The 15,353-nt window shown below is 41.8% G+C and overlaps 1 protein-coding gene across 8 annotated transcripts in view; it reads left to right on the top strand.

The window, feature by feature from the left end:
* The first annotated feature begins 2,003 nt into the window (after positions 1–2,003).
* The window catches only part of LOC311145827 (signal transducer and activator of transcription 3-like), a 33,639-nt gene continuing 20,289 nt past the window's right edge, over positions 2,004–15,353 (top strand). For 7 of the 8 annotated variants that reach the window (XM_084182151.1, XM_084182148.1, XM_084182147.1 and 4 more), the window contains exons 1-2: positions 2,103–2,287; positions 13,163–13,305. In XM_084182151.1, the coding sequence (XP_084038277.1) occupies positions 13,178–13,305 (128 nt within the window). In that variant the 5' untranslated portion in view covers positions 2,103–2,287; positions 13,163–13,177. The other variant, XM_084182145.1, reaches the window with a different exon arrangement.

Genomic DNA, 15,353 nt, shown 5'->3' with positions numbered 1-15,353 from the left:
TTTTCCTAATTGAAAAGCATTTAAGGTAATTGGAATTTCAGTGTACTTCATGAATTGTCTGTAATTGAAATGGAATTGACCCCAACCCTGCAGGATACTGTACATATCCTGATTACAAGAATAGAGAATGTAGCACTGCCATTTTCAACTGAACTGAGATGATAATATCTCCCTATTCTTGTCAGATCAAATAACTAAGCTTGATTTTTCTGTTGAATTAAATGACTTTTTGTCTAACCACTTATATATCAATAAAAGCTATCTGATTTACACCAGACTTCACCACTATGATTATTGAATGTGTCAAAGTTCAAACCAATGCTATGTAAGTGCAGCCTGTACAGCTGTATTCTTGTGATGAGGTGATGTTGAAGGAGTCAGGCGCAGGAGGGTAAATCACAGAATAACAAGCTTTATTCCGCAAATACATAGTTATGCAGTAATGAGTCAAAAAACACTCCAGTGCTCAAAACAGGCATACTGGAAAATACAAGGCACACGGGGAAATATCCCGACGATACAAAATACACGGCGCTCCACCGAGCTTCACTATTCTCCACAATAAACAATCACACACAAAGACAAGGGGGCAGAGGGAACACTTATACAGGTACTGATGAGGGGATATGAACCAGGTGTGTGTAATAAACAAGACAAAACAAATGGAATGATGAGATGAGGAGCGGCAGTTGATAGAAGGCCGGTGACGACGAACGCCGAAGCCTGCCCCGAACAAGGAAAGGAGGCAGCCTCGGAGGAAGTCGTGACAATTATTGACCATTACTACACTCCTATTAGTCACCCGGGGTAAACAGAGGCCAGTCATTTTCTTTGAATGAATTTGCATCCTAATGAAGAAAACGACATGTTCCCTTTTCCTTGAAAACCATTCAAACCTACACATGGTAAATTATTATCTTGCTCCATAAGCTGATGTTAGTCCATGATAAGCACTGACTAATGATGCAAAACATCATAAAGTAAAGAGAAGAGTACTTGAGCTATTGGTCATTGGGGATAGAGATTTGTGTCATGCTGCTTCAAAGTGTGAGTGAGTTTGTAATGAAAGTAAACATTGTCAACCGTGTTTCTTTGCCTCCGTAGATGACAACAAACAACGGAAAATCTGGGAGTGACAGAGGATCCAGAGTTCTAGCTACTGTAAAAGTAACTCCATTGAGCATGCATTTTAGTGTATGCTTGGTCCTAATCTCAGGAAACCAGTCATATTAATTTGGTTTTCACAGCATGTGGCCTGACCTGCTATGATTCTGATAACCTCAGTTAAGTGTTTACTCTGGTTATGTCCCTGCTGAAAAGGGACACTTAAATTATGCTACTAGTCTCACTATGTACTATAATGACCTAGGCCCATAAGGTTAGCTACCTGAGAGATGACCACACTCAAATTGATGGGCAATGCCTTACAAGAAAAATTTGAAAGTTTAGGAGCATAGAACCCTGTAATTCTTAGGTCCCATGAAACCAAGTAAACATATTGATCAAATATTTAATTATTGATGATCTGTTTGTGCTATAGCCTACATAGATGATGATGAAGAAGAAGAAAAGAAGAAGAAGAAGAAGAAGAAGAAGAAGACTAGACCATATCGCCAAATTTTTCTCACTGTAATAATTAATATGTTATATTTCAAATACTATAATAACACTGTTTTCAAGCCTTGATTAGAATATTTGTCGATGCCGCATATAATATTGATTTGGGCAAGACAGAAAATCAACGATATTCAAGTCTTGTTATTAAACTTGTGATGACGTAGCGACTGCCAGTAATTCAGATGACTTCCAGTTTAGCTGTTCCATTGGGCTATTTATTCTCCCACTGCAAGGCCATGTTTGTAAAATAAATTTTCCGTAAAAACGGAGGGAGTGTGTTATATAAGGAACAGCCTCCGTGCGGAGGCAATGAACACTACACCCACAACCTCTTTAGCTTTAGTCCCGCCTTCGTGCAATAACCTACACAAAGATTGGACGAAATTGTGTTCTCGTCTGCTGTTGCATCCTAGTCATGTCAATCAACACTTTCTTGACGTTTGTCTGCTTTCGGGGGTGGAAATAGAAAACTTAAGGTATGTGTGTACAGTACTGCAATATTGAAGTAGGCTAACGTTACTCTATTTGCGATTGTTAGAAATACAGTTTGGTTGAAAGTTTTCTCGGTTGTCCTGTACAATAAGACATTTCGTTCTGGTGGTTTCATGCTGGTGGCTGGCTACGATTTGACGGGCTCATTTTTCTGACACACTTTCCCGAGGACAGTAGGGTAAGTAGGCGGTCGTAGACCGCTCTGCTTTGTATTATTTATACATCAAATTGTGGTTGGGCAGTGAGAATAATGTTATAAGAATGTGTTACACAACACAAAGTTACGCGTGTGTGGTGGGCGAGTAACATCAATGTATCAACAGATTGAGGATACACTGCCATTCGGTGAATCTCACTCGACACAAAGTAACTGGAACTCCGTCCTCCATGTTAATACATAAATCGCTAAAAGTTTAATCACACTGTTTCGCAAGTAGATTAGGCCTACCAATCGTTGCAGCTGTTGTTGGTTCTATGTTTGATTTCAAAGGATAGCATACGCCGACAGTTTATGCTTAATTCTTGTGATGATGTGCTGGCCATTTCTTCAAGGATGATCTTGCACATTTTATGAGGTTGCAAGTGCAACCATGTTGGGATGCTGACTTCGGTCAAATCCACATCCAGTGATGCAGGTTGTGATGACCACTTTCATGTGGGCATGTCACGGCCATTTGATCCATCAAAAGGTGCTTGGAAAGGTCATCACGTCAACCATGCATGCCTCCAGGTTTGCAACAACCAGACTACAGTTTCCTACAGTTTGAGGGATTACAAACACACACAACCAGTGGCGTGTATTTATTGATGCCAAGGGAAGCCAGGCTTCCCCAAAAAAGTGACCAATAAAAAAACATAAAATAATGTATCTTTCGTCTCTCTGTGTATCATCATTTTCCTACATTCAGCCTCTTGCGAATTGAATCTCACAGGAAGAAAGCATCAGAGCGAGCGAAACAGCGCCCCTTTGACGTCTCTCTATGTGTAGGCTATCTATCTTATCATGTCTTGTCCAAACGAGGATGACAATAGTTCCCGCCCTAGCATTTAATGAAAGGGAAGCCAGCGCTCAACTGGGCTCCCTAGTGGCGCAGCGGTCTAAGGCACTGCATCTCAGTGCTTGAGGCGTCACTACAGACCCCCTAGTTCAATTCCAGGCTGTATCACAACTGGCCGTGATTGGGAGTCCCATAGGGCAGCGCACAATTGGCCCAGCGTTGTCCGGGTTTGGCAGGTGTAGGCCGTCATTGTAAATAAGAATTTGTTCTTAACTGACTTGCCTAGTTAAATAAAATAAATACAAATAAACTGTGAATGGTCCTGGCGCACCAAAAAAGTGTCAAGGGAAGCCAGCTTGGATTTGGCATCACTGCTATCAAATCCCATTGAGAGCAAAAGTCATTGACAGAAACACTTTAATTGTAGCATCTCATTGGATTGTTGTCCTCCGGCGGCTAGCTAGCCTAAATTAGCCATGGATGGAGATAGGGATTTGGACTTGTGGTTTTACTTAATTCTCTGTACTGGCCAATGATTATAATGGTGATTCTGATCCAACCGTTAATTCATACATTGTTGTGCCCCTGGCCTGAGAGGATGGAAGTTCAATATGTAGCTAGATGTAGAAGGCTAATGTTAACTAGCAAACGTTGCCCATGAATGGAAGTTTGACAGTGATAGACCGTTTAGTCAACATGAAAGAGTGAAGGATGGCATTGGTGTTTCTCTACAAGTAGGGGGAGTCAATATGTTTTTCTACTTGCACGAAGGCATACACACAGAAATCAGAACCATGGACAGCCACATCATATTTAGCTTACGTTGATTGGACTAAATTGTTTTTGGTATCTTTTAGTTGTCACTGTATTAGACTAAGCGAGGTGATTTGAATATGTTGAAGTTGAAATGGTGCTGGAATAGTGGAGGAAGCTCCTGTTTTTTTGCGACTTGCGGATACTCTGTGCTTTTAAATCAATAGTTGTTTAGTGGTCAGAAAATGTCGGAAACATTAACTTGCTTAACCATGCTGTAGGTTATGTTACTGTACATGCAATATGCTTTGTGGACTTCATTGGACAGAGGTAGCTATCTGGTTTTGTGATAAAAACAAAGGTGTGGTTACATTTATTCTGCCACTGTGTCTTCTTATTGTCTCAGCCTTTAGGCCTATATATCACGGTGGCAAGGCATATGAATTAACAGGTTATAGAGCAAACAACGCAATTATCACCACAGGTTGTAATATGGCATTTTTTGTCCCTGGCTTGGCTTCCCCAGTTATTTAACCACACACTGCTACTGCACACAACACACACACTGTTCTCATGATGTCATTGCTCACAGAATGGGGGGAATCGTCTTTTAGGTTCAGCTGTCACCAGACTTCTGTTTGACCCCCACCCCTTAACATCATCTGGAGACATTAATTTCCCTTCCTTCGGCTCTAATGAATTTAGTCAATAGGCCTCTTTTTGCTTGATGCTGGCCTCTTTTTGCTTGATGATTGGTAGCAGCACATGTAAGATAACCCATGTGGCAAATAGGATATAGTAAAACTGCAAGGTTGTCACTGAAATGCACCAGGAAATACTTACCGGAATAAAGTAATGCATGTTCCTGGAATCTCTTCCTCAAATAATGTTTCCATTGTCCAATGTCCTCGTTTCAGCTTTTGAGGTGCTTTTATGATCACAATCCACGTACACATTACACCTGAGAGCCTATGAAGGATGACATTCATGTGTTTTTCTCTTGGGGGTTTTCCTGAGCATTATATATCTAAATATCTATATATATTTTTTAAAATTCTTTTTTAATTGATGTTTTTATTTTTTTATTTTACCTGGGCCCAGTTTATCTAAACATTTAATCCAGATAAAAATGATCCTGTGTTGTCAAATTTCCCCATTCAAATTTGTTCCCTGTTTAGAAAGACACAGAAAGACAATATTTCAACCACATGTTATGGGATCATATAACATGATCTTTGTTGTAGCATATGATGTGGTGATAGAGATTTGCTTCCATTTTGTCTTAAAACTACATCCAGAAATGAGGACGGACTTCATCTAAAGGGGGAGCAGAATGTAACACCACACAGGATCATTTTGGTCTGGATTAAATGTTTTGGAAAAACTGGACCCTGGTGACTAAAAGAGAAGCAACTGCTTACCGCATTGAGTGAGACTTTGATACTGTAGTGATGTGTATTGAAGGGGTGTAGAAATGTGTGATACCTACTCCCTGTCTGACTTAGAGAAACATGGGGTTTAACAGTTCACTGCACAAAAATGCTGTACAGTACACCACGCTCTTTTAGACAAATGTATAAACAATGTTTTTTTATTATGTAGCCTACCCATAGTGGCTGCAGAGAGACACTAGTGATTAAATGAGTGCTGACTTGCTGCGGTATGGGCTGTTTCCTGTTCTTGAGGCCTACAGTTCTTGCAACACAGGCGCAGTGAAAGTCAGTTCATGTTGATTTGCTCCTGTAGGCCAAGGCCTGCCCTGAGGAGTAGAGAGCCCCAGGCCTGTCTGGTGTTGTGCCACTGTTCACACAGCTGTGTTAATAACCCTGGTGGAGTTCAGTGTCTCTGTGGCTCTCTGTTGTCTGCCTGTGCATTCCATCCCACTCTGTAATGGGAATGATGGGACAAGTGCTGCTCAGACAAAGCCCTGCTCTTTTCAGAACTATAGCGAAGCCAGCAATCTTTATAGGCACTGGTAATGCCCACTTTGAATATGAGCTGAATCTAGTGGTGTTGCCATACGTTCGTTTTAATTCTCTGGGTGTGACTGAGTGAATAATAAAGAGGATTTCGACACCCACCATCTTGGATTGTTCTGAAATCATTTCTGTAGTTAGTAAAAGGTACGATTAGCATTTCTAAAACATAATTTTGTTGAAATATAATTTGATCTCTGAGAAATTAAGCTAATTGATTGCACCCAAATTGGCTACTTTTACATTTATAGGATTCAGATAAAAGTCAATAAATATAGTACCCAACATCCGATTTGGATCAAACTTCTTCCTACCAATGAGTAAGACATGAGAAATTCCCCCAAAATGGACAAAAGCTACCCATGGATGGAGGGTCGGGTTGTACAAGGAAGTTTCTGCCTTTTAGTTTTTCATCTATTATCTTGTCATCTATATTTTATGGGTTTTGACTGGGTTGTCATCTGTTGCCAAAGAGTTGTCTGTTTTGAGGTACTGTAAATTACAAGCATAGCTGTTGATTAACTAACATGGGATCCATTTAAGCCCACACACTTTGTATGACTTGAGAAACTCCAGTAAGAGGAAGTTGAAAGAAAATAACAAGTAATTGAATTGGAAGGTGACAGTTTGAGTTTTGACACATGATGATGAGTCAGCTCAGCTGCTCTGTGTTGTGGTTTGATACTAGTTTTTGTACGCAGCACAATCTCACACCAGGAGTGTATTCATAATGTCTTGCAATGGAACCATTTACCGTTTAAGAACCAAATGGGGGCAAACCGACCCAAACGGGAGGGAACTACCTGAATTTGTTCAATAGAAACTCATTTTTTGTTGCAAAAACATTTTCTGTTTAAACGGTTTCTGTTGCAAAACGTTTTGCAGCAGAATCAGCGTAATGAATACACCCCATGCAGGGTAGTGAAAGAAGAGCGAGGAAAGGAGAGGTGACATGATGATGTCTAACATGTGAAATGAGTATGGGTTCCCTTTAAACTTTCCTATCTTTCCTTTTCTCAAATAAACTTGTAATGGACCCTTACAGCAGGGTTTAGTACAGCGCTGGGACGACATGTCACTCTAGCCTAAGCTCTCTCGAAATGAGCATCTGAACAAGCCCTGCAGCAGGTATTCAACCAACATTAATATGTTACTCCATAATCAATAAATCTCAATAGTTGAAACATCAATGGCCAATACATAATATATTTTAACACATCAGGACATATTTATCACACACAGTCAACGAATAGCGATATTAGGAAATCGCCCCTCAACATAGAACATACTAATTACTGAGCATGCACACCTGCTGGGTATACAGTTGAAGTCGGAGGTTTACATACACCTTAGCCAAATACATTTAAACTCAGTTTTTCACAATTCCTGACATTTAATCCTAGTAAAAATTACCTGTCTTAGGTCAGTTAGGATCGCCACTTTATTTTAAGAATGTGAAATGTCAGAATAATAGCAGAGAGAATGATTTATTTCAGCTTTTATTTCTTTCATCACATTCCCAGTGGGTCAGAAGTTTACATACACTCAATTAGTATTTGGTAGCATTGCCTTTAAATTGTTTAACTTGGGTCAAACGTTTCGAGTAGCCTTCCACAAGCTTCCCACAATAAGTTGGGTGAATTTTGGCCCATTCCTCCTGACAGAGCTGGTGTAACTGAGTCAGGTTTGTAGGCCTCCTTGCTCGCACAGGCTTTTTCAGTTCTGCCCACAAATGTTCTACAGGATTGAGGTCAGGGCTTTGTGATGGCCACTCCAATACCTTTATTATTTTTTTGCTTAAGCCATTTTGACACAATTTTGGAAGTATGCTTGGGGTTATTGTCCATTTGGAAGACCCATTTGCGACCAAGCTTTAACTTCCTGACTGATGTCTTGAGATGTTGCTTCAATATATCCACATAATTTTCCTTCCTCATGATGCCATCTATTTTGTGAAGTGCACCAGTCCCTCCTGCAGCAAAGCACCCCCACAGCATGATACTGCCACCCCCGTGCTTCACGGTTGGGATGGTGCTCTTCGGCTTGCAAACCGGCCCCTTTTTCCTCCAAACATAACGATGGTCATTATGGCCAAACAGTTCTATTTTTGTTTCATCAGACCAGAAGACATTTCTCCAAAAAGTGCAGTTGTAAACCGTAGTCTGGCTTTTTTATGGTGGTTTTGGAGCAGTGGCTTCTTCCTTGCTGAGCGGCCTTTCAGGTTATGTCGATATAGGACTCGTTTTACTGTGGATATAGATACTTTTGTACCTGTTCCCTCCAGCATCTTCACAGGGTCCCTTGCTGTTGTTTTAGGATTGATTTGCACTTTTCGCACCAAAGTACGTTCATCTCTAGGAGTCAGAACGCGTCTCCTTCCTGAGCGGTATGATGGCTGCATGGTTCCATGGTGTTTATACTTGCATACTATTGTTTGTAGAGATGAACGTGATACCTTCAGGCGTTTGGAAATTGCTCCCAAGGATGAACCAGACTTGTGGAGTCTACAATTTTTTTTCTGAGGTCTTGGCTCATTTATTTTGATTTTCCCATGATGTCAAGCAAAGAGGCACTGAGTTTGAAGGTAGGCCTTGAAATACATCCACAGGTACACCTCCAATTGACTCAAATGATGTCAATTAGCCTATCAGAAGCTTCTAAAGCCATGACATCATTTTCTGGAATTTTCCAAGCTGTTTAAAGGGCTGTCAACTTAGTTTATGTAAACTTCTGACCTACTGGAATTGTGATACAGTGAAATAATCTGTCTGTAAACAATTGTTGGAAAATTACTTGTCATGCACAAAGTAGATGTCCTAACTGACTTGCCAAAACTATAGTTTGTTAACAAGAAATGTGTGGAGTGGTTGAAAAACAAGTTTTAATGACTCCAACCTAAGTGTATGTAAACTTCCGACTTCAAATGTATATGCAGACGTGACCGACCTGCGCAATTACATACTTATTTAATTTATTTAATATACAAAGTTGTGCAACACCCAATGCTCCTGTGTGAAAAAGTAATTGCCCCCTTACAATCAGTAACTGGTTGTGCCACCTTTAGCTGCAATGACTCCAACCAAACACTTCCTGTAGTTGTTGATGAGTCACTCACGTTGCTGTGGAGGAATTTTCAAATAAAATCAAATCAAATTGTATTGGCCACATGTGCCGAATACAACAGGTGCAGACATTACAGTGAAATGCTTACTTACAGCCCTTAACCAACAGTGCATTTATTATTAATAAAAAAGTAAAATAAAACAACAAAAAAGTGTTGAGAAAATAAAATAACAGTAGGGAGGCTATATATACAGGGGGGTACCGGTGCAGAGTCAATGTGCGGGGGCACCGGCTAGTTGAGGTCATTGAAGTAATATGTACATATGGGTAGAGTTAAAGTGACTATGCATAAATAATGAACAGAGTAGCAGCAGCGTAAAAATATGGGGTTGGGGTGGGGGGGCAGTGCAAATAGTCCGGGTAGCCATGATTAGCTGTTCAGGAGTCTTATGGCTTGGGGGTAGAAGCTGTTGAAGTCTTTTGGACCTGGACTTGGCACTCCGGTACCGCTTTCCATGCGGTAGCAGAGAGAACAGTCTATGACTAGGGTGGCTCGAGTCTTTGACAATTTTGAGGGCCTTCCTCTGACACTGCCTGGTATAGAGGTCCTGGATGGCAGGAAGCTTGGCCCCAGTGATGTACTGGGCTGTACGCACTACCCTCTAGTGCCTTGCGGTCGGAGGCTGAGCAGTTGCTATACCAGGCAGTGATGCAACCAGTCAGGATGCTCTCGATGGTGCAGCTGTAGAATTGTTTTGAGGATCTGAGGACCCATGCCAAATCTTTTCAGTCTCCTGAGGGGGAATAGGCTTTGTCGTGCCCTCTTCACAACTGTCTTGGTGTGTTTGGACCATGATAGTAGGTTGGTGATGTGGACACCAAGGAACTTGAAGCTCTCAACCTGTTCCACTACAGCCCCGTCGATGAGAATGGGGGCGTGCTCATTCCTTTTTTTTCCTGTAGTCCACAATCATCTCCTTTGTCTTGGTCACGTTGAGGGAGAGGTTGTTATCCTGGCACCACACGGCCAGGTCTCTGACCTCCTCCCTATAGGCTGTCTCATCGTTGTTGGTGATCAGGCCTACCACTGTTGTGTCGTCGGCAAACTTAATGATGGTGTTGGAGTCGTGCCTGGCCATGCAGTCATGGGTGAACAGGGAGTACAGGAGGGGACTGAGCACGCACCCCTGAGGGGCCCCCCGTGTTGAGGATCAGTGTGGCAGATGTGTTGTTACCTACCCTTACCACCTGGGGGCGGCCCGTCAGGAAGTCCAGGATCCAGTTGCAGAGGGAGGTGTTTAGTCCCAGGATCCTTAGCTTAGTGATGAGCTTTGATGGCACTATGGTGTTGAATGCTGAGCTGTAGTCAATGAATAACATTCTCACGTAGGTGTTCCTCTTGTCCAGGTGGTAAAGGGCAGTGTGGAGTGCAATAGAGATTGCATCATCTGTGGATCTGTTGGGGCGGTATACAAATTGGAGTGGGTCTAGGGTTTCTGGGATAATGGTGTTGATGTGAGCCCACTCTTCCATGCAGAACAGATGAGTGAAAAGTGTAACCATCTTTGAGCTGAAGCTGAAGCGCAGCTGGCTCATGCAGCAAGACTATGATCCGAAACATACAATCAATTCTACATGAAAATGGTTAAGAAGCAACAAATTTGAAGTTTTGGAATGGCCTAGTCAAAGTCCAGACCTCATCTCAATTGAGATGTTGTGGCAGGACTTGAAATGAGCAGTAAATGCTTGAAAACCTACAAATGTTGCTGAGTTAAAGCAGTTCTGTGTGTTAAGAAATACTAATGTTAAAATGCCTATCACATTTAGTAATGACAAAATGCATTTAAAACTTCACGCACTTAAAGGGATACTTCGGGATTTTGGCAATGAGGCCCTTTATCATCTTCCCCAGAGTCAGATGAACTTGTGGATACCATTATTATGTCTCTGCGTGCAGTTTGAAGGAAGTTGCTAACTAGTGTTAGCGCAATTGCTAACTAGTGTTAGCGCAATGACTGGAAGTCTATGGGTATCTGCTAGCAAGCATTGGCTCACGAAACTACCTTTAACTTCCTTCTTACTGCACACAGAGACATAAAAAGTGTATCCACAAGTTAATCTGACTCTGGGGAAGTAGATTTTGATTTCAGCATAAATTAAAATGTGGCACTTACTCGCCCATGGATTGATGTTTCAGCATTGTCTCGATGAAGAGTTTGGCTTTCGACTAGCCACGTGTGACATGCACACGCAGTTACAAGGCTGCTAGAATTAGCGCGGGCGGACAAGCAATATCCACCATCGTAGTACGGATGAAGCCTGAGCTGGAATGTGAAATTAACTGAAGCTGGCTAGCTTTAGATCAATTTTGCATCATAGTATACCCCTCTGGTCTGCGATACAATTGCTGTGTTCACACAGGCAGCCCAATTCTGAGCTTTTGCCCATTTTATTGGCAAAATACCTAATTAGTGGGGGGGGGGGAGATCTGAATAAGGCTTCCTGTGTAGCCAATGTAGGCCTAACTTTAAACAATGTAATGCACGTTAGAAAAGTTTTAGCAAAAGGAATATGCTTGTTCACGCTAGCAACATAACAAACATTGGCAAACATTTGCAATTTGTTTTTGGCGCGGAGTCTCATGTGACGGGTACTCTCCAGTGTGCATCATCACAAGCTTTTTTGTGTGATCCTGTGGCTCATAACCTCTATTTGACTGACTCTTCATCATATTGGTGGAATCGACTGGGATTATAATATTGTATTTATTGGCCTTAGTCTAGTCTGACAGGAAGTGGACAGGGAAAGTAAACCAGGATTGCAATCAAATCTACCAATTTCAACACCAATACAAACAGTAAAGGTCACAGGCAATTTCAGCTCATTGATTCACCTGTTTAGGACAAGAGGAAGTGACATTTATAAATTAGGATTTATCCCAAATGGCAACCTATTCCTAGTGTACTACTTTTGACCAGGGCACAGGAAAATCTTACCATTTAGGACACAACGTCTAGGATTCTCTGCAAAGCAAAATGCGGTTGGAGCATGTTTGTTCACCTGTTATCCAAGGAATTGGGTCTTTGTGATTGGATAAATTCTGTTATCTGAATCTGTCAGTGGAGCATATCAGATATGATGACGCAAAGAATGGAATAAAGATAAAGATCTACTGTTTGCTCCTCCTGTTTCTCTCTTCTGGATTTCCTTAAATCTAGCCTACAGTACAAAATGGTCTTGCTACTGTATAGGGACTTGTTATCAGGACAGTTGTAGCCTAACCACAACCCTTTGTGTCCTTCTTGGCCTTGCAAGTTATTGTGCATTTGAGCCACTAGGGGAACATTGTGTTCCTTCCTGTGTCCAGTAAAATGAGAAGGGTGGCAGGTGTTGGCTAATGACGGTATGATCGCTCAGGGCTGGGGGATGCTCTGTAGTTCTCTACCTTTCACTGGTGGTAATTAGGATTTTGTCAATGCTTTTAGCAAGTGCACTATAATGTAGGAAAAATACCAGGCCTGGGTTAGCATGGCTGCTCAAATAACTAACTGAAATCATGACCGCTGTTAGTGGGAAATCACTTTCACTTTGAAAATATAGTGACACTGTTATTATGGAAGGAATGACGAGCAGCAACCTTTTGTGCTAACATGCAGACAGTGTCATCTGCATTAGGCTACATAGCCTACATCATTCAATGGTTTGTTGATGATGACAACAGTGACATTATATTCAGCTGGTGATGAATATCAATGTTGTGGTTCCTGTTTAATTAGCAATCTGGATAGTTTTCTGGTAATGCAGAATAAATCTGCTAGTTTCAGACCTGGGCTCCCCGATGGGGAGGCCAGGGTTTATTTTGGTCTTTATTTCTCGGTGAAGGCTGTGTGTTGAGCTGAACAGGATGTCTCTGTGTTTTATAGGAAGCTGCCTGAGGTACCATCATATACTTTGTCTTCGGCTTCTGGGGTTTTCTTGTCAGGGCGACTATGACGTGTGTCTATAATAAATTGATCAAGGTGTTGGAATGTTTCAAAGCAGAGACATACTGTATGGTAGCCTCAAGGTTTTCTCCTGCATTGGGTAACTCTCAAGAGCCGAACATTGTGTCAAGAGACCACAGCTGTTCCCCTCATTAGTATCTCAAGAGCCGAACATTGTGTCAAGAGACCACAGCTGTTCCCCTCATTAGTATCTAGCTTCCTTGCGTCTTCCTTGCTTTCCATTTCTCCCTCTAACTGTTTCCTTGTGTGTCCTATCCAGGGTTGTGGAGGAATCATGGCCCAGTGGAACCAGTTGCAGCAGCTGGAGACCAGGTATCTGGAGCAGCTGTACCACCTGTACAGCGACAGCTTCCCCATGGAGCTCCGGCAGTTCCTCGCCCCCTGGATCGAGAGCCAGGACTGGTGGGTACTTTCCTAGTTCCTATGGTTCACAACATCACTACAGAATGGGTACCTAGTACGTACAGTTCACTAACACCACTGCTGCTGGCAAGACTCGGCAGGATTACATGGCTCATTGTTGTACTTACTCATCGTATTTGTTAATAGTGTTTTATTTATTTTGACTTTAGTCATCAGTGTGGCATTGATTTTCCTCTACAATCGTTATGATTTATTTTGAAATAGCAACATCAGCATTACAGCTAGACTGTTAGCAGGGAACAACACACAGGAAATTATTGACCTAATTGGCATCTCATGATGACATGTTGTCAGTTCTGCCAGGAAAAAGGGTAAATCCATATGAATTTAAAACCTTTTTGACAGCACCCCTTTTGATTCGAACAAAACCTTCCATACACATTTGCCCATTGTGGAAGTGCTCAGAAAACGACTTTTTGGACCTTAATGCCAAAACTTTCAAGAGGTAAAGGTTCTCAAAGTTGACCTATCTTGCATACCCCACCATGAGACATCCATGTCTTAATCACTGGAAAAGATAAGCGGTTGAGATTAATATAATTTAAAAGCTTATAAACAGGGTTGTCAAACTATTTTATAATTTCTGGGGGGAAAAGTTTTTTTGTAGTAAAAAAATAATTTCTTTACCTTTAATGTCAAATATCTAAAAACGTGTAAACTCCAGGGTTTTTTCATATTCGCATATGTTGAAGTTTATAATCTATTTTACATAATCTGAGGTATTTGTGTTGTGCCCGCTATCGGTTGAGACACAACATGCTCTTGAATACAGGGTGGGTGTCATGTTCTGGCTGATAAATGTGCTCAAATGGGAAACTTTCAAATGGTACCACAAAGATGGTTGTAGGTCCACACATCAGAGAATTTTGACTTAATGGAAATATGTTTTCAATTATACTGTCAATCATCCATAGGAAACCTATTAAAAATATATACAGTGGGAGAACAAGTATTTGATACACTGCCAATTTTGCAGGTTTTCCTACTTACAAAGCATTTATCATAGGTACACTTCAACTGTGAGAGACGGAATCTAAAACAAAAATCTAGAAAATCACATTGTATGATTTTTAAGTAATTAATTTGCATTTTATTGCATGACATAAGTATTTGATCACCTACCAACCAGTAAGAATTCCGGCTCTCACAGACCTGTTAGTTTTTCTTTAAGAAGCCCTCCTGTTCTCCACTCATTACCTGTATTAACTGCACCTGTTTGAACTCGTTACCTGTATAAAAGACACCTGTCCACACACTCAATCAAACAGACTCCAACCTCTCCACAATGGCCAAGACCAGAGAGCTGTGTAAGGACATCAGGGATCACATTTTAGACCTGCACAAGGCTGGGATGGGCTACAGGACAATAGGCAAGCAGCTTGGTGAGAAGGCAACAACTGTTGGCGCAATTATTAGAAAATGGAAGAAGTTCAAGATGACGGTCAATCAACCTCGGTCTGGGGCTCCATGCAAGGTCTCACCTTGTGGGGCATCAATGATCATGAGTAAGGTGAGGGATCAGCCCAGAACTACACGGCAGGACCTGGTCAATGACCTGAAGAGAGCTGGGACCACAGTCTCAAAGAAAACCATTAGTAACACACTACGCCGTCATGGATTAAAATCCTGCAGCGCACGCAAGGTCCCCCTGCTCAAGCCAGCGCATGTCCAGGCCCGTCTTAAGTTTGCCAATAACCATCTGGATGATCCAGAGGAGGAATGGGAGAAGGTCATGTGGTCTGATGAGACAAAAATAGAGCTTTTTGGTCTAAACTCCACTCGCCATGTTTGGAGGAAGAAGAAGGATGAGTACAACCCCAAGAACACCATCCCAACCGTGAAGCATGGAGGTGGAAACATCATTCTTTGGGGATGCTTTTCTGAAAAGGGGACAGGACGACTGCGCCGTATTGAGGGGAGGATGGATGGGGCCATGTATCGCGAGATCTTGGCCAACAACCTCCTTCCCTCAGTAAGAGCATTGAAGATGGGTCGTGGCTGGGTCTTCCAGCATGACAACGACACGA

Source organism: Coregonus lavaretus, assembly GCF_964263955.1.
Source record: "Coregonus lavaretus genome assembly, chromosome: 2".
NCBI lineage: Eukaryota > Metazoa > Chordata > Actinopteri > Salmoniformes > Salmonidae > Coregonus > Coregonus lavaretus.
This window is presented reverse-complemented; position numbering and strand designations above follow the sequence as displayed.